Genomic DNA, 25,530 nt, shown 5'->3' with positions numbered 1-25,530 from the left:
CAAGGAACATGGTGGCGAGTAAAAGAAATGTATTCTGCCTTGGTGTTACTCATAAACGAGTGTAGAGATACAATATAATCTGTTACTAAAAACAAATACGTTTTCCAGCTGCAATAATCAAAATAAGGAAATAAGCGTCGAACATAATAATTATATCAACTTCAATCTGTTGATTAGCCAGGAGCTGGTGACTCACACTTAGACTGTAATCCTAGCTACTCGGAAGGCTGAGATTTGAGGATCATGGTTTGAAGCTAGTGTAAGAGGAAACTCTGTGAGACTCTTATCTCCAGTTAACCACCAGAAAAACTCGAAGAAGTGTTGTATCTCAAAGTGATAAAGAGTTAACCTTAAACAAAAGAGCTCAGGGGCAGCAACCAGGCCCTGAGTTCAAGCCCCACAACCAACTAAAAATAAAATAAATCTAGTGATCAAGAAAAATTGTTGTCAGAATGTGATACTGAAGACAAAGCAAGGTCTTGTATATACTCATTTATAGGTTCTCAGGATAACACAAAGATTCTTCTAAAGCTAAATCAGCAGTACTGAGTAAGTGAGTTTGCAAGAGAGATGGGTAGATTATCCAAGGACAGAATATAGCAGGTGCCTGTGGATTAGAACTTCTGAATCCATGGATCTCAAAAATATGTATTAAGTTATATGTGGTTTGATTAAAGTAGGAGTGAAAAGAAATATATTAATACTATGCCTGTTCTCCTGTTTGATGGAATTTATAGCATTTTTATTCACATAAATTTAGTCTAATATCTCATACCTAATACCTGAATTTATATGGACATGTTTTAATACAACAAAGATGCATTTTGTAATACATGAAGCTAAGTAATATCTGAGGCTTTATGGTAAGTGACTAATTTGTAATGGAAATCCTTGGTGTAAAATGTCTTTTTCAAGTATAAGTAAAGACAAAGTACAAGAAACCTGCAAGAGAAAAACATTCACTAATAAACAAATGTTTTAAAAAAATAAGAAGGAGGGGCCGGGAGTTTGGCCTAGCGGTTAAAATGCTTGCCTAGCATGCATGAAGACCTGGGTTCGATTCCTCGGTACCACATATAGAAAAAAGCCGGAAGTGGTGCTGAGGCTCAAGTGGTAGAGCTCTAGCCTTGAGAAAGTCCAAGGACAGTGCTCAGGCCCTGAGTTCAAACCCAGGACTGGCAAAAAAAAAATAAGAAGGAGCCTTTCATCTATTTACATGAATACTTCTTTCTTACTGTCAAGCCATTTGTCATTCTCATATAGATTTTCAGATGATTTACATATTTCTGTTTTAATTCTATTTCAGATTAGTAATTATGGTAGTAAGTCATTTGGCAAAGTCGATTTGCAAGTCTTGTGGGAGAAGCAGGTTTCTTCAAATCATCAAAAGTAAAGTGAGTGCATCTTCCAATCATATGCAAAGTGCTTGACAAATAAAGATCCACAGAGTCTGAGCAGTAAATACCTGCAGAAAATGAGTGATGACTCAGGGCCGGCTTTAAATACATCAAGAAACCTGGCAAAAGCCTAGGAAATGGTATGTGCAAACATGCTCCTGTTAGGCCTATCAGAGGTAAAGCAAGGATAATCATATCAGGTGCTCACATGTATCTGTCAGAACACAGGCCCCAAATCAATGTTGGAGTCACCTGTTTAACTATCATTTGAATTTTGTTAAATGGTGGAGGAAGAGAAGAATTACTATTCTGTTGTTGGGTTGTTGGGTTTGGTCTTTTGAAAAAGAGTTACCACTTGCCACAATTTTAGATTGACAGTTTAGCAAATCAGCATATTCTATACAACAATTACCGTTAAGTAACTTTTTTTTTTAATAACAAACATAAGGTCCTAGAACAGAACATATTTAGATAAATAAATATTCACAAAGTGTTGAATATTGTTTGTGGTAGTATCCAATTTTAAAATGCGCATGACTTGCATATGTGATCATATTGAGATATTTTACTCTATGGGAAATCAGAATCCAAATATTTTTTTAGTTTCCTTGCTGCTTATGTTTATTTTCTATGAATTTCCCAACTTTACTGGGCAAATTGATTTCTAAATAGTGGTTCTAGTACTTGACTGAATTCATGATTCTTTCTTATCTTTTTTATGACAGTGAAAACTTGATTATGTTAAATGCATACAAAATATCCACTTACAAAGAGCTTCTAATTTAGAGCATTCAGACAAAATATAAGCAAAAAGGTAAGTAGTCATCATCGTTATATCTGACTGCTTTATAGTGATGAGGAATACAGAAGTTCTTCATTAGAGATTATTGAATACTTATTTAATTGATTTTTAATAATATGAAATATTTTTACAATTTTTTAATTATATGAAATTTACTTTGATTGGTTAACCATGAACTTTGAGCTGGGTGCTGGGTGTGTGTGTGTGTGTGTGTGTGTGTGTGTGTGTGTGAGATATGAACACATAATTTTATTTCTTTGTCCTATACTTTGTCACATTTCCTTGTTACAAAAAGCTATACATTTAATCACAAGGAATGCCAAGTACACGTGTGATTGTAGGATGATGCTATTACAGTCCAAGTATCTATGATTGTACAAAGTGGATCTCCACTTGAAGTGGCATGATTATTTGTGCAGAGTCAAAAGGAAACAAGTAATCCAAACTCTTCTATATTTCCCAAAGAGAAAGAACTCAGCATTAAGATTATATTATAAGTGAATATGCCCTTATCCCCTTGGATTATAGCAATGAAGTATCCTATATGAAGACCATACCTTCATGTCCTTGTTGGTAAATGCCTTGGGATTTATAACTACACAAAGCAGTTTCTGAAATATTCTGGTAATCTACATGCCCCAGGGACAGCTATTATCACATCACTGGGGGCATGCTCATTGCAAATGCTTCATCTCCCATGTTACTGGTTGTGATCAACAGTTGGGGTGACCTCCATTCTTTCTAGAGCTCTTCTCTAGGACTGGAGCCAGACTTATTTTTAATGTTGATGGATTATGTACTATGTGTTGCTACTTCTCCTTAGCTGACTAATTTCCCCTTTCTCTTATGGGTTCTTCCTAAGCATTCCTATGGTCACTTTCAAGCAATTATTTTTTTTAGGATCTATCTATTAGAAAATACATGAATTTAAATCCCCTTGTACTGGGAGCATGTGCTGTTTTTGGTACAATAGCCAGGGTAAGCTATCCATAAGTTTTTCTCTATATGTGAACTTAAATGGTCACTGGACACATAGAAGTAGAAGTGGATGCAGAAATTTGTAAGGTTAACAACAGATAAAAAATAATAAAATATAATACTAAAAACAGTAACAGAATTGTTGTAAAAGCCTATGTACTAAAAATCATATTTTAAACACTTACTACTCTATAGAGTTAGATTGACCCTGGAATAAGAAAAGAGATGAGCAGTACTAAACAAAGTCAAGACTGAAACAAAAAAAGGCTCCCCCAGTCAGGAGTTTAGCTTCGTGGTAGAGTGCTTGCCTAGCATGCACAAGGACTCGGGTTGGATTCCTCGGTACCACATACATAGAAAAAAGCCAGAAATGGTGCTGTAGCTCAAGTGGTAGAGGTCTAATCTTGAAAAAGCCCAAGGACAGTACCCAGGCCCTGAGTTCAAGGCCCATGACTGCCCCCCTAAAAAAGGCTCCCACTTTGTAAATTACTCAAAATTTTCTGTTTTTAAATTTTTTCTTTTTGTGGGTCATGAGGCTAGACCTTGGCCTGGATGCTGTCCCTGAGCTCTTCAGCTCAAGGCAACCTACCCTTGAGCCAAACCCCACTTCCTGTTTTCTAGAGGTTAATTGGAGATGAGTCTCAGGTCCTTTGGTGCCCAGACTAGCTTTGAACCTTGATCTTCAGATCTCAGCCTCCTGAGTAGCTACAATTACAGGTGCGAGCTACCACACCCTGCGTTCAATTTTTTTCTTTTACATTAGCTCAAGTATGTGTGGAATGATACATATTTGATGAGTCACTGAAATATGGAGAAGTTTGTAAGATTCAGTTGAAGATTCTCATTCAGTTAGCTTTCAATTGTGAACCTTGCAAGAATCAGAGCCCTGAATCTAAACCTATACAGGACACATTTATTATTTAATGCACTTCTCTTTACCTTGGAAAAACCTTAGAAAATCCTACCTATCTAAGTTGGATGATTTTACTTCTTCTGCCATCAAAAGGGATCACAATGGGCTGGATGGGTGGATCAAATGGCAGAGACACTAGTCTAGTAAGCATAGAACCCAGAGTTCAACCAACCTCACCCACCCAAAAATATTACATACTAGCCTAAGAGAGAATCATTGTTCAATACATCTTATTCATGGGCAAACCTTAGAGGCCAATTCAATTAGTTAAGTATATGAGCTAGAGAGAGAGAGAGAGAGAGACAGAGAGAGAGAGAGAGAGAGAGAGAGAGAGACAGAGAGAGAGACAGAGACAGAGACAGAGAGAGACAGAGACAGAGAGAGACAGAGACAGAGAGAGACAGAGAGAGACAGAGAGAGAGAGACAGAGAGAGACAGAGAGACAGAGACAGAGAGACAGAGACAGAGAGACAGAGAGAACGCACAGACTTGAGTCTGGGACTGCTTTTTATGAAAGCTGTTGACAGAGGGCTCTCTTTGCACAGAGGTTTCACGAAATGTATTCTTAAGTTTCTTCTCTAATAGTTTACCAGCACATGGAGAAATCACCTGCCCCAAACTATCTTCATTTTGTTGCCTCTGTATCTTTAGCTCATTTGAAATCATATTGTCAATCAAATATAAGATTCTGAAGTTCACATGCTATTTACATTAGTTTCTTACAGTGTGAATCTATTATATCATATGGTAGGTTTTTTTATATTTTAGAATCCTTGCAGCAACTATTGCATCAAAAGTAAAACAAGAATAAAATAAATAATTTTTTTTTCCAGTACTGGAGCTTGAACTCAGGGCATCAGTACTGTCCTTGGTCTTTCTCAAGGCTAGAGCTCTACCACTTGAGCCACAGAACCACTGCAGGCTTTTTTTTATGTATGTGGTATTGAGGTATCGAATCCGGGTTTTTGTGCATGCTAGGCAAGCACTCTACCACTAGGCCAAACTCCTGGCCCCAACAACTGAGTTTTGTAAACAAAATAAATCATGAAGAAAATACCCAGAAGATTCCAGAATGACTAATTAAATGTCCATTTTTTTTCAGATCTCCTATGTCATTTCTCTATATAAATATTATCCTTTTGATCATCAGAAATGTAAGATACAGACTCAGAAATCTATGTAAAATACTGATTATCTATACCCACACACACATATACACAAACATGTGAAACATGTAATCTAATTGATAGTTTCTCCTAAAAATTCTTTTTTTTATTATTTTTTATTTTTGTGGGTCATAGGACTTGAACTCTGGCCTGGGCACTATTCCTGAGCTCTTCAGCTGAAGGCTATCACCTACCCCTAGGGCCTCAGTGTCACTTCCAGGTTTCTAGTAGGTAATTGGAGATAAGAGTTTCACAGACTTTGTAGTGCCTGGGTTGAGTTTGAATCATTACCCTCAGATCTCAGCCTCCTGAGTAGCTAAGACGACCAGTGCGAGGCACTGTGCCCAGCTCCTACAAATCCTTTGGGGATTATGAATGAACTGCTTTATATTTTGTAACTTTTCTTTAGTCTGACTCCATCCTAAATAGGAAATGATTAGAAAGAACCGTACTTAGGTAAAATGAAAATATTCTTACAGCAAACTTTAAAGCTCAATGAAAGTTAGATGTTTTTAATATAGCACTCTGTAAAAATACTGATTAAAATGGAATTATAGTATGATACTATTTATGTCATATAGAGAAGAATGTATCTTGTACATTCAGCTATATTTCATGGCACATTAACGCACATGGCTTATCTTATTCAAAGAATGGTAATTAATAATTGGACACAATTCATAGATTTACCACAAGAGTTAAAGGAAATAACCCATGTCATATGCTTATCACTCTGTCTAGCACACATTATATAATATTGTAGGGCATAAATGATCAATAGAAAAAGTTACTATCATTGTAATGGAATTTATCATATGAAAGAACTTCATGCTTTTTACATATGTATATTGTTTTTCTTTTCCTTCAAGGGTTATTTATTCAATAAAAACTGACTAATAAAATCAGGTGTCAGCACCTCCTACCTGTAACCCTAGATACTCAGGACTCTGAGATGTGAGAATCCAGGTTCAAAAGAAGCCCAGGCAGGAAGTCTCTGAGTCTGAAATTATTATTTCAAATTAACCATAAAGAAGCCAGAAGTGAACTATGGCTCACACAATAGAGCAGTAGCCTTGAACAAAAATGCTCAGGAACATGCCAGGAATTAGGCCTAGTGTTAGAGTGCTTGCCTAGCATACACGAAGACCCGGGTTCAATTCCTCGGTACCACATACATAGAAAAAGCCAGAAGTGGTGCTGTGGCTCAAGTGTTAGAGTTCTAGCCTTGAGAAAGCCCAAGACAGTGCTCAGGCCCTGAGCTCAAGGCCCAGTACTGGCAAAAAAAAAAAAAAAGAAAAGAAAAGAAACAAGGAAGGAAGGAAGGAAGGAAGGAAAGAAAGAAAGAAAGAAAGAAAGAAAGAAAGAAAGAAAGAAAGAAAGAAAGAAAGAAAGAAAGAAAGAAAGAAAGGTTCAGGAACAGTGCTTGGCCTTGAGATCAAGCCCCAGGACTGGCACGCGTGCGCGCGCACACACACACACACACACACACACACACAGATTAATAAATCACTCTAAACTCAAGACTCCACTGTGTGAACAATCTATGTATCCAAGCATGCGTGCAAGTCTCTTGAAACACAATCCTGCCTCTTGCCATTTACTAGTCCAGTTACGACCCTTCATTATGGTGATGTGTAGGTCGCGAGGGAATGCTCAGATGAGACATGGCATGCATTCTGGGAAAGTCATCTCATTAAATAAGGGACTATTGTGGTAGGTGGAAAAAAGAACACACTTTACAGCAAAGAGAAGAATATTTCTGTGTCAAAAAAAGATGTGCATTTAAAAATATTATTAATAATATTAACAACCATTGAGTGTTTACTATGTACAGAACATCATGATTAATGAATCTCATATGTCATCTGAGTTGATGACTGAACTGGCGGCTCCTAACAATGCTAATTATGTTCTCGAGATGATATTCACGTAGGCAGATAACTTCTTCTAAATCATTACCTGCCAATTTTCTTCAACTGTGAGTTCCAGAATAGGCGAATTTATTGTGCTCCACCTTCTAATTCTTTTGAGTTGCCACCCTACAAATTATGAGCACTAGCAGACTCTCCCTACTTCCCTGGTTTTAGTGCCTCTTTTCAGCCATGTGGAAGTAACTTACACAGTATTTCCTAGCAGTTCACTTCACATTCTAACCATATTAAGCATACCATGGAGAAAGGAAGGCATTTTTATGGTGTTATTGTTGTTGTTTTAGTTTGGTTTGGGGGAGAGATATTCCTAATGGAGACTAGTGTTAAAATACAGCTGTAAGATCACAGAATCAAAATAAATTGTTCCATTGTCTTTGTAACTACAGAAACCAGCCCAAATCCTTGCCTGCTGTTTTAAGAATGCATGCTAGAATGCAATGGCTGACAAGCAGTTAGTAGAGTACTTGCAAAACAGGGCTAAGGCCCTGGGTTCTAGCCTCAACACTGGGAAAGAAGGAAATAAGAGAGGGAGTGAAGGAAGGATGAAGGGAAAGAAAGCAAAGAAGAAGAAATGAATAAAAATCTTACTGTAAAGCCTGACATGGTGGCTCATGCCTGTAATCCTAGCTACTCAGGAGGCTGAGATCTGAGGATCCTGGTTCAAAGCCAGCCTGTGCACTAAAGAACAAGATACTCTTATCTACAATTAATCACTAGAAAACATGAAGTGGGGCTGTAGCTCAGGGGTAGGGTGGTAGCCTTGAGCTGAAGAACTCAGGACAATGCCCAGGACCTTTTTACTGTATTTCTAGTTTAAAATATTTGCTTGAAATGTCAGTGCTCATAGTTGTGAAATATTCCTAGCTGATAAAGACAAAACTTTTCTTTCTCTTCCCCTTTTTCCCTCCTCTGGATTCATGCTTCTTAAATAAGCATAGCCATAAATAAAGACTTTTACTACTTTCTCGCGTGTCATTATGCTTTTACAAAGAAAGCATTCTATTAATTTTATCTGAAGAAAGAGAATGCTCTTGTTAACCATCTGGCCTAGTTCAACCTGAATTGGAAGTTAAATTAAAACTCTCTGCACACTGGTAGGAAGTGCACTTCAATTCTATACTTTAAGCCCATAAATAGAATTTTCATTACTGGTGCTATTTGAGAAAGCTTATATTTCCTCCCTGGATTTCTTAAACCTCATTACCCATAGCTTAAATCCAGGCCATACTAAATTTTGAACTAGAGACTGGTACAGAGAACCAGTTTCCTAAGATGCTTGTGTTTGGGATTATTCTTAACTTGAACCTCATTTCAGAAAATCCCATCAGCAGCCATTTTTCAATCAAAGACAGAAAAGCAGAATAACAAAATCCCCAAAGAGTGCCTTTGTTAAAATTTTTAGACTCTTCTTCCAGTTCCTTTCATTTCGCCAACTTGAACTATTCAGAGAAAGAGCATCAAATAACTTTTTAAAAGAATTGTCCTATAGGGATATAATAATGGACACAATCAGGAGTTCTCTTGAAAAGCAATCTCATTTGAATGGAAAATTGGGGGAAATGCGATCTAAATGTAGTCATAATTCAATTCTGGTCAATGCCCACATTAGAAAAAATAACCAAGTCCAGTGTCTACATTAGACAAAATGTTTCAGTCCTCTCAACGTTCCTATGTTCACTCAGGGTCTGGGCACTGTTCCTCAGTAGTTTTGCTTAGGGCTAGCATTCTCCCACCTGAGCCAGACCACTTCTGGCTTTTCTTAATACTGAATTGGGGACAATTGTCTCAGGGACTTTAATAACTGGCCCAGGTTTGATCTACAGATATCACCTTCTGAGTAGCTAGGATTACAGGTGTGAGCTACTAGCACCTGTCTTATATGTTGAATGATGTTTTTTATATATATTTTTAATGGGGCTTTTAATAGTTACAAAAATGCTTTTCTACCTTTCCACCATGTACTGTTGAGGGCAGAGTTGAAGACACATTTATGAGACAAAGAGTGGCCCTCACCATATACTTTATCTATCAATGTCTTAAGTTTGAACTGTTCAGCTTCTTCATGTTGCAGAACAGGGAAAAATACATTTCTGCTGTTTGTAAGCCACGTTGTTTGTGGCGTTTTGTTATGGCAGTCTAGAGGAACTCAGATTGTGCCTATAGCAGTTTTCCCTTGGGAAGAAAACTCTAAGAGTGTATGTGTTCTTCTGATAGTCGACAATACAGTTGCGCCACTTGGGGATCCATTACAGCAATGGGGTGACATAATAGTGGCATGACAGCTTCATTTGGATTGGAGCATACATAACTTTTATTATGGTATGTACTGAGTTACCCAAACGACATGAGCCTCAGTTATTTCTTTGCAGGAACTTGAAGTTATCTGAAAGGAAACAGCAGTGAGAGCTATTTTGGAAACTTATAATTGAACTAAAATATAAAGTTTACATAAATTGCCTTGTTCCCAAGATTATCAACAGATGTAGAAAGGAACCATTGTACAGAATTACATTTCACCTGGCAGATAATCACAAATTGTCCAAAATGTTTTAATATGAGTTAATACTAACCTTAAATAAATAACTCTAAAAACCCTAAATATTTCTGCTATACTTAAAGAAATGTTGGTCATGGTAGGAATTTGAAGCATGTGTTGCTTTCAATTTCCTTACCTTGATTCTATCTCAATTTAAAAGAAAAACTTTTTTTTCCTGGTCCTAGGACTTGAACTCAGGGCCTAGGCACTGTCTTGGGGATTTCTCAAGGCTACTGCTCTACGACTTGAGCCACAGCACCACTTCCAACATTTTTTGGGGTCTGTGTATATGGTACAGAGGAAATTGAACCCAGGGCTTTGTATATGTTCGGCAAGCACTCTACCACTAGAACATGCTCCTGATCCCTAAAAGAAAAACTTTCAAACCTAAAGTACAGAAGAATTGGAAATACACTTAGATCTACTCAATCTTCATTATAGCTTGGATTTATTGGGAACTTGCTATATTCCAGGCATTCTACGCAGTGTAGTGTTTCACTAAAACTGCATAATAACACTAGGGTATACATGACTATGCTTGTTTACATTTATAGATGAGGAGACTTGGATGAGGAGAGTTTAGATAACCTGATCAACACACCACAACCAAAATGTTAAATAAAAATTTGAGTTAACACCAATCATCCTATAGAAGCATGCCCACTGTATCTTTCCATAAACCAGCATGCCTAGCTGCTTCCGTATCAAATAATCAAATACAAAATGAGACTACTCTTATTAACATGTATAACCTATAAGTAGCAGCACAGTCTACCTAAGACTAATGTGTTTTGCAACCAATAGCCAGAATTTCTGTTGTTGTTAAAAAAGACCAGAGATGACTTTTGTTTTAGTTTATTGATCTCGAATTTCTGTAAAGGCTTACAAATGGACTCCAAGGTAAGGAGAAAAATGATTATTTTCTCTTAGCACCCTTGCAGCTTAGATGTGGAATCTTTGTGTCCTCAAACTGTTCATGACTTCTGAGGAAGAATGATGGGATTCTTGAAAGCAATGTTTGTAATCTGGAAAGGCTGACAGGAACTTGCAATAGAAAATAGGAAACTCATAGAGAAAAATCAGTGAAACCGAAAGCTTTAATGCTTTGATAGTACAAATCAAATTATTCGATTTCAGGTTCGATGCAGACTCATATTTGCAACCACAGCTACTTGGGACCTGGAAATTAAGACTTTAAGGCCATTACAGGCAAAAAGTTAGTGAGACTCTACCTCAATCCATAATAAAACTTGGTGACTGGGTCTGTCATCCCAGCTACATGAAAACATTCCCAATAAGGCTAGTCAGGACAAAAATGAAACACTCTAATACAAAAATAACTGGAGATGAAGAATTTGATGATAGAGCACCAACCTTCCAAAGGAAAGGGCCTAAATTCAAATCACAGTACCACAAGAAAATAATAAATGGCAACCAAAGTATCATTGAACTAGCTGATAGAGTGAACACAATGTTTTAATATCAGAAGAGTGAGATCATCAATACTAATTTAATGGATATTAAAAATGTAACTGAAATGGAGAAATTCCCTGAAAGAAAAAAATTCTCATGACACGGATAATCTAAATAGACCTCTATCTACAGAAGAAATGGAATAGTTAATAATCCCCCAAAACACGAAGCTGAAACCCAGCTGTTACTGCTGGTTGCTCCTAGAACATAAGAAAAAATAATAATACTCCTCTATTCCCTTTGAGAAAACAGCAAAAGGTAAAGTTTTCTGATGCATTTAATGATCATTACCAAAATACCAAAAATGAAATAAAGAAATTTCAAGAAAAGTACTGATTGATATGCCATAAAAATATAAATGGAAAAGCAATGAAAACATTACAAATTAAATACCATGAGAGTGTTATTTATTTCAAGTCTGAAACAATAGTATAAATTTTGAAAAAGTTAAATTTGTAGAAGAAAACTCATAATATCAGTTGGTGCAAAAAGATGCATTGGGAAAATTCAAATCTCAGTCATAATAAAAACTTCCAACAAGCTAGGAGTACAGACTAGGAGCACAGACAATAACATCAATTTTGTACATAATGTCCACAAAATAATGTAGAACTACTATTAGACTCAATAAAGAAAAGTCAGACATAAGGCCTGGTGTCCATTGCTCAAGCCTGCAAACTAGCTACTCAGGAGGCTGAGATCTGAGGATCATGAATCAAAGCCAGACCCGGTAAAAAGCCCACGAGACTCTTATCTCCAATTCAGCAACAGAAAAACAGAAGTAATGCTGTGGCCTAAGTAGTAGAAAGGTAGTCTTGAGATGAAGAGCTCAGGGACAACACCCAGATCCAGTGTTCAAGCCCCAGGACTAACAAAAAAAAAAAGGAATCATATACAAGGCATTTGAATCTCAGAAACAATGCTTTAGAAATGCTAGCTTGTAGGGCAAGGAGCATAGCCTAGTGGTAGAATGCTTGCCTAGCAGGGCCTGAAGCCCTGGTACCACATACATAGAAAAATTTGGAAGTGGTGTTGTGGCTCCAGTGGTAGAGTTCTAGTTTTGAGAAAGCACAAGGATAGTGCCCAGGTTCTGAGTTCAAGCCCAGGACTGGCAAAGAAAAATGAAAGAAAATAGAAATACTAGCTTGAAGAAAATAAAATAAGATATCTATAGTTTAGTAAAGAGGAAATAAAAGGATTACAGTTTGTAGATGACAACAATTTTTGTTGATTTCAAAGACTCAATAAAATGCATCCAAAATGAATAACTTATTGAAGTAAGATTAAAGATTATAATCGAACCCATTATATTCTTAGCATTAGTCATATACAATTAGAATTTAAATAAAACAACTGATTACCTAGAGTTTGCATGGAAAGACATGAGAGCAAAATGATAGAAAATAAGCAATACAATCTTGAAAAGAATGAAGTTGCAGTACTGATATGATACATAACTTCTATACTAGGATATAGTCCTGAAGTTGTAGGAGAAGAAACAGCAATCAAACAGATTTGAATCTATGTAGAGACTTGCAGAATACTGCCAAGTTATCTTTAACAAAATAGCAAAAGTAACACAAGAGAGAACAGTTTGACTGACATTTTCAATAAATATATGAACAACTGGATGTTCTTATGTTGTGAAAAAAAAGTACACACAATTGTTTTCACCCAAAATGAATACAAAAAAGATCACAGACAAAAGTCTAGAACACAAAGCTTGAAAAGTTCTAGAAGGTAACAAAGGAGAGAATTAAAGTAACTTTGTCTAAAGTCTTTTCAGTATTCAACACTAAAGCCATAATTCAATGAAGAAAAATAAATAAATGAACATGATTATAAACATGTAATGTTGGAAATGTTGAGGAGAACCATGTAAAGGGTAAAACTGACCAACATCCATAATACAAATTGATTAATTGAATCAGAATCCCTTTGTACAACTACTTAAAATAAGAAAAAAAATAATAGAAGTTGTGTTCTGTGCAGCAACACAAGTGGTAGACAATAAGCTACAAGCTAGTGAATAAATTCACTTTAATTAAAATAGAAAGCCATGAGTAAGAACCCAGAGGTAAGGTTTCTTGGCAAATTAAGCCAAGAAAGATAGGGATTCTGTTCAGCCAATTCAATGATGGGAAAAGATGGGGAAAACTACATATTCTGCCATTATTATTAAAAATGAGTAGCATTTTTTTTGGCCAGTCCTGTGCTTGAGCTCAGGGCCTGAGCACTGTCCTTGGACTTTCTCAAGGCTAGAGCTCTACCACTTGAGCCTCAGCACCACTTCTGGCTTTTTTCTATGTATGTGGTACCAAGGAATCCAACCCGGGTCTTCGTGCATGCTAGGCAAGCACTTTAACCACTAGGCCAAACTCCCGGCCCGATGAATAGCAAATTTTAAAACCAAAAGGATCTGAAAATTCACAGTATCTGACTTGATATAGACATGCTTTTGTCATGCTCAATGACCTAAGAACTATTTTTGTAGTATATTCCATCATGTGGACCTGTACCATTCCCTGCTATATTCCAAAGTGATGTCCTGTGGAAACGCAGACATCCTCAGAAACAGCTCTTCTGACATCCACTAGTGTGGAACACTCTAAAACATGTGGTAAGACATTCAATTTATTGTTTGATGTTAATAACCATGCTAGGTAATCTTTCCTTTTTAATTTAAAAAAATAAATAATTTCTACCTGTCTACATAACTATAATTCCTTGAGTGAAGATTCCAGAACACACAGGAACTTTCAAGGCTGCTACTAACTTTATTTATATTGCCAAGCACTGTCAGCAAATCTAAATTAAACAATTGTTTTTAAAAAGGGAAATACATGTGGATATTTTTTTATAAAAGCAGCTGAACAGACCTACAGAGGACATCAGGTTAATTTCTTCACTAGACATAAAAACCTTCATATTCTCAGAAGAGAAAAAGAAAATCTATCAGTCAGTCATACCACATTTGCATGGCACCTACACATAGAGTTTCTCAGGGTATTTCACAATACAATTAATTTACAGCTTAGGTAATTAAAAGTCTGTCATGTTAAACAAATGAGACAGAGCTGAGAGCTGAAAGCTGTAATCATGTCAGTTCTCAAACCCCAACATAGAAACTGAATTACATATCCCAAAAGTCATTCCAATTATGGTTCAGTCAGACATTTGTCCTAATTATTGTAGACATATTTTAGCCAGAAACAGTTTAAGATGGTAAGACATAAAATCATATCCAAGTAGTTTATGCCTATAACTCTAACTACACAGGAGTTTGAAATCTGAGAATCTATTTGTGTATTTGAAACAGGGAAGGGAAGGGGGAACACAAGATAATTGGGACGGGATGGGGGAAGGAAAAAGGGACAAAATCATGAGAGGGGTATCAAAGTTTGAGAAATAATGCAAGTATTACCTGACAAATGTAGCTGTAACCCCTCTATACATTATCCTGACAATAATATACAATTAAACATGTTGATTAAGTTTGAGATGTTTTATAAAGAGTTACAAGTTTTCCATTCTTTAAGTTTGGCCATCCTTGCAAAATTTATACTTACTGAATTATAGAAAAATATAAATGAAGTTTAAAATTAAATAAGGAAAATAAATAAAAGGATCCTCATAAATATAAAAAATAAACCTACCACTGGAAGACAAAATGAGAGATACTTATCTCCAATAAACAAAAATAACAAAAACAGAAGTAGAGGTGTGGCGAAAGTGGCAAAGTGCCGTCTGTGAGCAAAATCCAAAGAAAGAAAAGTCAAGTGAGAGCATGAGGTCTAGAGTTCAAGCCCCATTATCTTCACTTCCCCCCAAAAAAGCACGATTCCTTTCTGTATAATATTTAATACAATTTAAAATTAAATGTAAAACATCTGTAATTCTCTTCCCTAAATTTTGCTGAATTTTCTGAGCCTTTTCTAATCAAACATCTGCATACTTGACATCAAAACTATATCTGCATATCAGGGGAAAAGGCATTATGCTCTACATTACAACGTCATTTGACACAAACATCTAAGAAATCTGAGGAAGAGAACCAGAATAAGTGAGACTGAAGTCAGTGAGATGTAGACTTGAACATCAGATCTGCAACTGATATGATTCAGGTCACTTTATTTCTCTCCACCTCAACGCAGTCCTGCTCAAAATCAACATGAAAATTATCTTTGACTTCAGAGCAATTACCATTCTTTTTAAGTGCCTATGGGAAATAACCCCAAACTGGACAATTCTATGGGAAAAAAACTAGAAATTTAGAAACTGACAGCACAAAACAGTGGAGCCTGAAAGAGGAAAAAAAAATGCATTAAGCCTTGAGTGACCCTGTGTTCCTGAGGAGAGGGAATAGAGATATAAGAACTACAGAACTATGCTACTGTGGAAATGAAAGATACAGTTAGGATACAGATATAGAGCTACATAACTGGAATTACAGCAGTACACGAGTGAAGATGATGCTACAAAAATGCATCTGCTCAAAAGATGAGTGTGGAAATATTCCATGAGCCTGGACACAAAATGATTTCCACAGTTCACACAGTACAGGGAGATAGATATTACAGCGCCACCACAACAGTGAGCAAGAGATTTAATAAACATTTGGAGCTGTCAATATGGAAGACTCATCCTAATATTAAACTGACCTTAAGTATCATCCCTGGAAACAATTGTAGATAGCTTAATAACATGGCACATAAAAATCAAGATGATTCAATGTAACTTTACAGTTTATAAGAACAAAATCCAATCTTTACACAACTATAATGCAATTGAGCATTCGACAGCATAATATTTACGATGTCTATTGGACTATCTACAATTAGCAGATATCTAACCAAGCTCGAAAATAAAGGAAATGTAACCAGAAAAAAATTAGTAGTCAATGAAAACAGACACATGAATGACTGCAATGATAGATTAAGCAAACAAAGAATGACTTTCACGTAATCAATAGAGCTTCTGTATAATAACAGGGAATTACAGCTAAATTAACTGTAAGCCACAGACTCTGTCCATAGGAGTACAAGTGGTCATTAAATTAGGAAGAAACATGATTTCTGGCCATGAATCCAATGCAAATACAAAATCTACTAAGAATTCCGCACATCTTTGGTCAAAATGTTCATTGTCTGCAAGAGGACCAACAACAGCAAAAAAGCTGGGAAGGAAGGAGTCAGGGAGAGGAGGAAAATTTGGGGAGTCAGGAGAGTCCTAAGACTCTGATGATGGGAATATAAACTAATACAAACATTATGGAAGCCAGCCGTGAGCTTCCTCAAATAATAAATGACCCTATGGATTGGTATCTTAAGGGTTATAACTCAGAACATAATAAAGGCATCTACAAACCTACTTTCATTGCTGCACTGTTTACAATAGCCAACTTATGGAAAAAGCTCAGAAGCTCTAGAACCAATGAATGAAAGTAAGAAAGTGGAATACACAGCAAAATATTTTTTTAATCCATCAGGAACAAGGAGACTATGTCATTTGCAGGGGAAATGGATGGATCTGGAAAAGAAATTACATTAAGTGGAGTAAATTAGGTTCAGACAGATAAAGGGGCATGTTTTCTTCCATAGATAGATAGTCAATCTAAAATATAAATATACATGTAAGCACATGGTCATATACCTAAATATACTCAATGTGTAGATAGTTTTATAAAACCCAGTGTTTTGGAAGGCTTACTGCCCTCATTGACCTCAAACCAGAACCTTCATGAACCCAGAATCCTAAGTAGCTAAGATTATATATATATATGTATATACACACACATATATGCATATGCATATATATATATAAATATGTATATATATATGACCAACCATTGCCCAAAGTAAAACCCCTTTATTTTTCTTTTCTTTTCTTTCTTTCTTTCTTTTTTGGGGGGGCGGGTCATGGGGCTTGAACTCAAGGCTACCGCCCTACCCTTGAGCCAAGTCCCACTTCCTGTTTTCTAGAGGTTGGAGATAAGGGTCTCAGTGTCTTTAGTGCCTGGGATGTCTTTGAACTTCCATCCTTAGATCCCAGCCTCCTGAGTAGCTAGGATTACAGGCGTGAGCCACTGCACCGGGCATAAAGCTCATTTTATATTAGTTTTACAAAATAGAACAATCGTTTACATATATTTTATTCATTTGAAAAATTCTTTAAATCTTTTAACATTCCAGTCACATAAAATAGAATCTTTTGTAACACATTTTCACATTGGCATTGGGACCTAGTGGTTCTTTGGACTTGTTTTAACCTCATGTAATTTTAAATTTGTATTAGTGACTCTTAAAGTTTATTAAATTAGTCAGCTGAACCTTAAGAAGTTTATCCTCTGAAGTTCTAGACAATTTTCTCCAAAGGATAATTAGGTTATTTTCATCATTTCTTCATTATTTAATTACTATTATTTTTATATAAGCTTATTAGTGTACATATGCTTTTTCAATTAGGGGTTTCCATTCACACAGACATTCTATTTTCTATTAGTTATTTCACTATTGCCTTTCCAACCCAAATTTCCTCAGATCAAATATTGCTAGTTGAAATATTAGGGAGTAATTAAGGTAGTATCACGTTTTTATGATTGAAAATTTTACATTCTACAATTTAATTAGGCATGAATTTTAATGTTATGGTGGTTTTCATAATCATAAGATAAAAAAATAAACTATGTACTTTTAAATGATTCCATATCATTCATTCCAAGTTTTCAAATGTTGTCCTACCTAGATTTTGTTCCTTTTTAGATTTTTAGAAACCTTACACTTAAATTAGTGCCATCTGTAGGCTTATCATCTATTCTTTTTTTTTGTCTTTTATTTTTGGTACTGTGGATTGAACCCAGGACATTTCACTTGCTAAGTAATCCCTTTGCCACTGAGCTACATCCCAGCCCCATCTCTTCTTAAAAAAAAAAAAAAGTTTTTTTTCACATACAGGATTCCCCTCCACCCTCCCTCACTCCCCCCCTACCATTCTGGGGCTTGAACTTTGGGCCTGGGCTTTCTCAAGGCTAGCCCTCTACCACTTGAGCCACAGCACAACTTCTGGCCTTTTCTGTGTATGTGGTACCAAGGAATCAAACTCAGGGCTTCGTGTATGCTAGGCAAGCACTCCACAATTATGCTATTATCCTGGCCTCATCTATTCTTTTTTTATTAATATTATCTTAAAATAGTTGTACAAATGAGTTCCAGTTCAACATGGCAGGTTTTGAGTGCAATACATCTTGTGCATTACCACACTTTTCTTCTTAATCCACTCTTTCTCCTCTGACCTCTACCATTTTTACTTTCTTCCATCTCTAATTTTTTTTAACAAATGCTTGAAAAGGGCTATAGATCTTTACTAGTATTTCCAACAGAGGAAATATACTCTCTAAAATATAAGCTAAGTTATCACTTTTCACCATGTATTTAAATAGGTATGTCTGTTATGTTTATTGTGAGGGAAGAAAGGAGGAAAGGAGAGCCCAAAAGAGGGAGAAATGAAATGGGATGGAGGAAGGAGAAATAGAAAAGGAGAGGGAGAGATACTGGAGAAGAGTATGACAACTGTTTACATTCTAATCCTTGGCCAATTTGGATAAATGAGATATGATTTGTTTCATGTATCACTCTTTCAACTTTTCTGTAGGTTGGAATCATAGTAACATCGATAAAAATAAGGCAACTGGTAAGTGAACAATCAAACACTACTATGTCTCTTTCTTCTTCTCTTTTTCAATCCAGAACTGAGCCTGACTGGTGCTTCTTTTTTCATATATAGTGTAATAGATAATGACACAAAGAGATCAGGGTGTTGGAGGGAGATGAGGGGTTATACCTCCCCAAATCCAAATACTTCCTGTGTAAATTAGAGTGGAATTTGAATTCTAGAAGCACAAGTGTTGAGTAAACATTTACTGATCACTGGCTATATCAGTACTAGATGATCTAATGTATAATACAGCTTCAAATATTCCCAATACTCATGCAAATTAGTCATCCTGAATCATTCAGCCTTTTCTATTACAGGAATCCACATTTCCACATACTAAATATGCAATTATTTTAACTGCTATATTTCTTAATTTTCTTTTTAAACTGAACATCTACCTCAAAGCATTGTGTTGGCAAATATCTTGCCATGTTTTAATTTCCGAGAAAACTTTAAAATGGCAAAAATGTATCCTGTCTCAAAAGGCAGACAAAGAAATCTGATTTAAAGTGCCTACAGAGGCATTTGATCAATCAGTAATTATTTATTGGACAAATACTATGAGACCAGTACTCTATGAAAATAAAATATGATCACTTGGCTCCATAAAAATGAGAAATATGAGAAATTTAATTTAAAGATATATTCAGTCACATTTGTAGATAAGCTATCACCCATTTTCAGATTGTTCAGAACATTTAGTGTATAAAAGATTGACATTTTTAGGTTGCTTTCCAGTATTTGGAAAATAAATCTCTATTTCTATATGTAATGGCCACACTAGAAATAGCCTCTGGATTTAAAGGTAAGCCCTATGAGCTCAGGTTGAAAATCTGTTCTTTTATCAAATTATGTCTGGCAGACAAGAAACCAGGCTATAACCTGGTAAGAAATGGAGAAATTCGACGTTACCCCAGATCATCACAATGACGTTTTGAACTTAACCTCTTTCATTTGAATACTATTGTTTGAAATTTGTCAATCTAGTCTTTCTATCTAACCCTCTCAATATTTACCAGTGTTTATAGCCATAAAAATCATATTTAACTGTCAGGAAAAAAGCAAAGAGAGTTTTCAGATCATGCATGCAAAAGGAAATTCAGGTATGTTGCTGGCTTAAACATATTCCAAGCCTGTCCCTAATAAACACTTCTCTGAGTAAAACAAACCACCCAGGACAACATCAGGGCAGCTTGGACTCCATTTTAATTATCCATTATGAACAATGCACCTTAATTAGTCTTATTTTGGAAATGAGCAGTGCAAGATTTTCATTTGGAAGAATTGCTGATTAATTGAGAAAGGAGACACTTCAGGCAATGTATTTCTGGATGTGGGACTTAAGGGAGAGAAGGACCGGTTAAAGGTTAGATACCTGCCCACTCCCTTACGCAAGCATTCATATTTTCTTTCAATATGCTGCCTAATGGGGCCTCATTATGCTCAAATCGCTGAATATATCAATATAATATGCTTAGGGAAGAATTACAGCCAATCAGTCTCAGTATTTTAGGTACAACTCTTTAAATTCCTATCGTAAGTTCCCCTAGTCTCTGTCCAGCATTGGAAATCGATTCGTTAATTTGCCTTTGTGTAGTGTGGAATAATAAAATGTTTAAGAAGAATAAAGCAACCAGGAAAAACAAAACAACCTTACTTTCCAAGGGCAAAGCATTCCAGTTTTACAGATGAATCCTTTGCAGCTTGTACAGTTTCAGGAAAACGCACTTCAATCTTTGGTTCATATTCCCCCATCACACCTGTTAAATATCAAAAGAGCTAGCAGCATTTCTGGAGAATAGAAGTTGTCCATGAAGTAAATGTTTCATTAGCTAACACTTGAAGAGTCGGTCTTACTAAGAACCAGGGCTCCTGATTAGGAAGCAGATACATGCTTTTGAGATCTCAATAGAGAACCTACTCTGATGATAGCCATACCCTCTCCCCTTCGCGCAACTTCTGGGGCCAGAGCTGTTCAGGAAGGAGAGGGTTTTCAGTGAGTGTGAGAAGTCATATAGAACAATACAAATTAAAATACCAGTGCTTGGCAGTAAAACATATAAGGCAATAACAATAACTGACATTAAACAATAAACATATGTATGCCAGGAAAATAAAGTTTTTTTTCTGCTTACTTAATAGATTATGAACTTGTTAGAAAAGCCTTTGTGAAGAGTTTTAAAAGTTCTTCCAAAACACTGTAGACATCACACAGGGTAGAATAAGAAAATGGTCTAATATGCAAATACCAGAGATTATAACAATCACAAAGTTATTTCTAGACTATATCACCATAACTAATTAATCAAGGGCATATTAAGAGTCTTCACAAATTTCATCTTTTTTCTTTTTCTTTTTTTTCTTTTTTGCCAGTCCTGGGCTTGAGGGCTTGAGCTCAGCGCCTGAGCACTGTCCTTGGACTTTCTCAAGGCTAGAGTTCTACCACTTGAGCCTCAGCACCACTTCCAGCTTTTTTCTATATGTGGTACCAAGGAATCAAACCCGGGTCTTCATGCATGCTAGGCAAGCACTTTAACCACTAGGCCAAACTCCCGGCCCCCACAAATTTCATCTTTTTATAAAAAACTTGCATCTAAAAATATCAGAGTGTTATATTCCCAAAGTAAATGGAGTTTGGATGACTGGTATGATTCCATAAAAAATGTAAAAATTATAATATAAATATCAAATTTTAAAATTTTGATTATTATCAGAATTACGCAAGGTTAAAGTTGAGACGGTATAGAAAATGACTTCTTTCAACTAAATTGGCAGGTTGTTTTCTATTGTCTTGATAATCAGTATTTCTTACTTCTAAAAAAGTTTTGTTAACTTATGTAGATTATCGGTCTCCTTTTACCATAAAAATAAAGGATGGAATGAAGGAGGTGGACAAAGGAATTAGAAATCAAGAAAGCAAATAAGGGCAGACAAGACAAGACACATGTGGTACAATCTCTCCACATCGTGGCCTTTCATCTCTTTTAAACATGAACACGGCACTCATTTGGGGGAGAAATTAACTTACAAAGATCTGATGGTGATATAAGCCTGAATTAAGAGCTTGTTGACTTAAGGCACCTGGATGGTTAGTGACTATGAAAGTCCTATCATAAGCTCTCCCCACTGGATTTGGCTTCATAGTTCTCTTTGCCTTTATTAGCATGATATGCTTATTTGTATTAAACTCCTCACAGAGGATTAAAATTCTGAGGTATTGCATTTCAAGTCCACAATATAATCATAAAATTCACTAACAGATTTCATATCCTTCCCTACTCCACTGTGAACATTTAATTAGAGAATCAACCAGAAGATGTTTCCACTTCGATGACTTTCTAACACTAAATCTTACGCCAGCTAGGACTTGACTGAGCTACAAAACTCTTCAGAGAGCTGAATCATGTTCCTCAGAGGAATAAAATTAGTATGAAGAGAGCAAATTGTATTCTTTCAATGCCCATAATTAATGTTGGTTTTCTTGGCTTTCTTTACATGTCATCCCTTTTATTTTTGCATTTTGCCAGCCAAGCAAATCAAAGTTTAACACAGAGGCAAGTACGGAAAAGAAAAAGGGGGACACTAAATGCAGGCTTAAAATAAGTGCATTGAACATATACCAATTCACATCTACAAATCAGGTAGTACCCACACGTGCACTCATACACACAACTTAACCCCACCACACAGGTATTGTTTTCTACAAAGTAACCATGAAGCAAAGAAAAAAAAACAAGCTGTTGCAGTATCAAAAAGGAGAGATGGCACAGATTTTACACATGGGGAACCATGTATATTGTACCACGTAGATGAATTATACAATTCCAATTATTAATAAACAATTTCCATCATATCTGTAAATTGTGTGCCCAAATTTGCAGGCGTTTTGATTCCAGTGATTGCAGAGGGAAAGAAAGCTGTGCCATTTTCTCCACATTAAAGAGGCCCCAAAATCAGAATCCTAAGGACAACTCATTATCTTACCATCAGAGCGCTGGACTAAAGGTGTAGGCGGTCCTTGAACACTCTTTTGAGCCTCCTTGTTTGTTACAAAGCAAGTGTAGTTGCCCACATCTGATGGCTCCACTTTAGCAATGTACAGGTTTCCAGTCTCTTGAGATACAAACCTTCTCTTGTCCTCTTGGACATATAAGGGGTTATCATTGAAGGTCCATGCATAAGATAAATCTGAGTAAAAAAGAACAAAAATGCATTATCTTTACTGCATCCATTCTTAGTTGAGACTCGCAGGTTTTGCTCCATACTTAGAATATAATACTCTTTTTGTTGGTTATAGCCAGGAACCTGGTATAAATATATGTTTACTTCCTGGGTACCTATAATTAGCTCTCTCTGATCTCCCATTAACCATCAAAAAGATAGGAGCAAAACAATCAGTTTGTAGAATGCCAGGTCAGGCACGAGTGCCTCACACCTGCAATCCTAGCTACTCAAGAGGCTGAAATCTAAAGATGGCAGTTCAAAGCCAGACCGGGCAGAAATATCCAAGAGACATTTATCTTCAATTTACAGGCAAAAATCTGCAAGAAGGAACATAGCTTAAATAGTAGAGCACCAGTCATGAATGAAAAATCTAAGTGAGAGTGCAAGGCATTGAGTTCAAGCGTGTATCATGTATGCACACGTGGAGCGTATACACACATGCCCACGCACAACACTTACATGCACACATAATATAAACACACATAACACACAGGTAGTACACATACACACAGTTATGACAGGATATCAAGAAAGTAGCTGGAGAACCTTATTATGAAAAGCTACAGGCTATAACACATTTGTAGCTTGAAATGCACGCAGAATCTCTGCAGTGGTGCACATTTTGAAGATTAAACATACCTAAGTGTTCGTGTTAAAAATTTAACTCGAAAGTGTAAAGTACTCTCCCACAGATCTTAAGTTTATTTATTGAATGTTTTATATATTACTAGCACAGATTCTGTGAGAATTTTAGGACTAAAAAGTACAATGAAGTCACCCTGTTGCCTTATGAACATCACTTCATTTCCTGCTAATTGCCACTAGCCTGGGTGATTTCGATGACGTGCAGGCTGCCAGTGGCAACAGAGGAAGCCCAAAGAAGACGAAATCAAAGGTTTGTGTTCAGAAAATACATCTTAGAACAAACAATACAACCTTGAAACTAGCAGATAAACTGGAGCTATCGTCGCAGTGGGTGAACAGAAAAACACTGCTTACAGCAAAAAGCAGAGCAAGAATTTGAAGATGAAAGGAACACACATTATCTCACTGAACATTAATCCACCCATTACTGAAAACGTCATGCATAGAAGTTATGTATATAGACAAACAGACAAGATATGATGAACAAAATAAAAATGATACATGGATCTTTAAATGCTCAGTTTAATCAGACACACAAAAAAATAATCATATGGCTTAGATGGGCTTTGTGCTACACCTCTGTAATCTCAGCACATGGGAGGCAGAAAGAGAGAAACATGAGCTGAAGACAATCCTGGGCTGTGGAATGAGACCCTGTCTCAAAAAGAAACAATACATGCACATACATGCTTGAAAACAGACATCTATGTAAATAAGCAAAGGATCACCGTAGTAGTAAAAATAAATAAATAAATAAAGTTCTAGACACCTTCATCTATCTAGAATTATTCTTCTGTTTCTCCTGGTCAGTCTTCTAATGTGACAACCAGCATCCAAATTCTATTAATAAATTGTCTTCTGTTACTATTTACTTTCCATTAAAATAGAATTAAGGAATATGCCCAATATTTGCATGTTAGCCTTAGGTTTACATTATTATATCAATGCTAGTTATCTGGATTTATCTTCTGTTTTGTTTCTTTGATTTCTTGTTAACTATTCCATTGTATTTTGGTAGCTTCCTGTTGATGAGTGCCTGTTTCCAGCCTAGGATCATGAATGCAGTAGGTGAAAGTGAAAATTATGGTGTAAGCTTGTCTGCAACTATTCTAGATAATATTCTACACATGCACAACTATATGCATCATTGTAGAAATAAGGGTAACATTTGAGGTGTTTCCAGGCTGCCTGAACGAAGAATGTACTTCCTTCACCAATGTATATGAATGGTGGTTGTGTCTCATCTCACGACAATGTGGTCTGAGTTCTTTTACTCTGGCTACAAATCTTTGAGCGTACACAAATACTTTCATGCCTTTAAGGCTTTGCAAGTGTGGTTTTATTTAAAGATGAAAGAAGGAACAGCTGGGGAAATATGTAGAAAGAACTACATTCAAGGGATGGGAAAGACATACTTAGACTAAAAAGATTCCCAAAATGAGAAGTAGAAAGGAAGAAATATCTAGAATTAGGTTAAGAGGGGGGGAAAAATGAATGAAAAGAAAAAAGTATATATATATATATATAATAGAGCAGAAAGTCTTAGAAAAATGTGATTAATCTTGGGGAAGAAAAACAGCATTTATTTCATACAACTTACAAATGGTATTAGTAGAAAGAAATCCATCAATATTGACAGACATATGGTATGGTTCTTAAGAATAAAGATTGGCAGTCAATACAGTACAAGGCTCATCCAGAATATGAAATATTACATTTCATTACCTGAAAATGTAATGTGAGATGTAAGAG

The 25,530-nt window shown here is 36.0% G+C and overlaps 1 protein-coding gene across 1 annotated transcript in view; it reads right to left on the bottom strand.

Annotated features, from left to right (window-relative positions):
- Cntn6 (contactin 6) overlaps window positions 1-25,530 on the bottom strand; it is a 241,485-nt gene that overhangs the window by 69,428 nt on the left and 146,527 nt on the right. Inside the window, 2 exon segments of the mRNA XM_090324028.1 lie at window positions 20,567-20,669; window positions 22,894-23,097. Of these exon segments, the coding sequence (XP_090180154.1) occupies window positions 20,567-20,669; window positions 22,894-23,097 (307 nt within the window).

This window comes from Megascapheus bottae, chromosome 33 (genome assembly GCF_031878675.1).
Source record: "Megascapheus bottae isolate mThoBot1 chromosome 33, mThoBot2.hap1, whole genome shotgun sequence".
In the NCBI taxonomy this organism is placed as follows: domain Eukaryota; kingdom Metazoa; phylum Chordata; class Mammalia; order Rodentia; family Geomyidae; genus Megascapheus; species Megascapheus bottae.
Note: the sequence above shows the minus strand (reverse complement) of the source record. Positions and strands in the feature narration are given on the sequence as shown.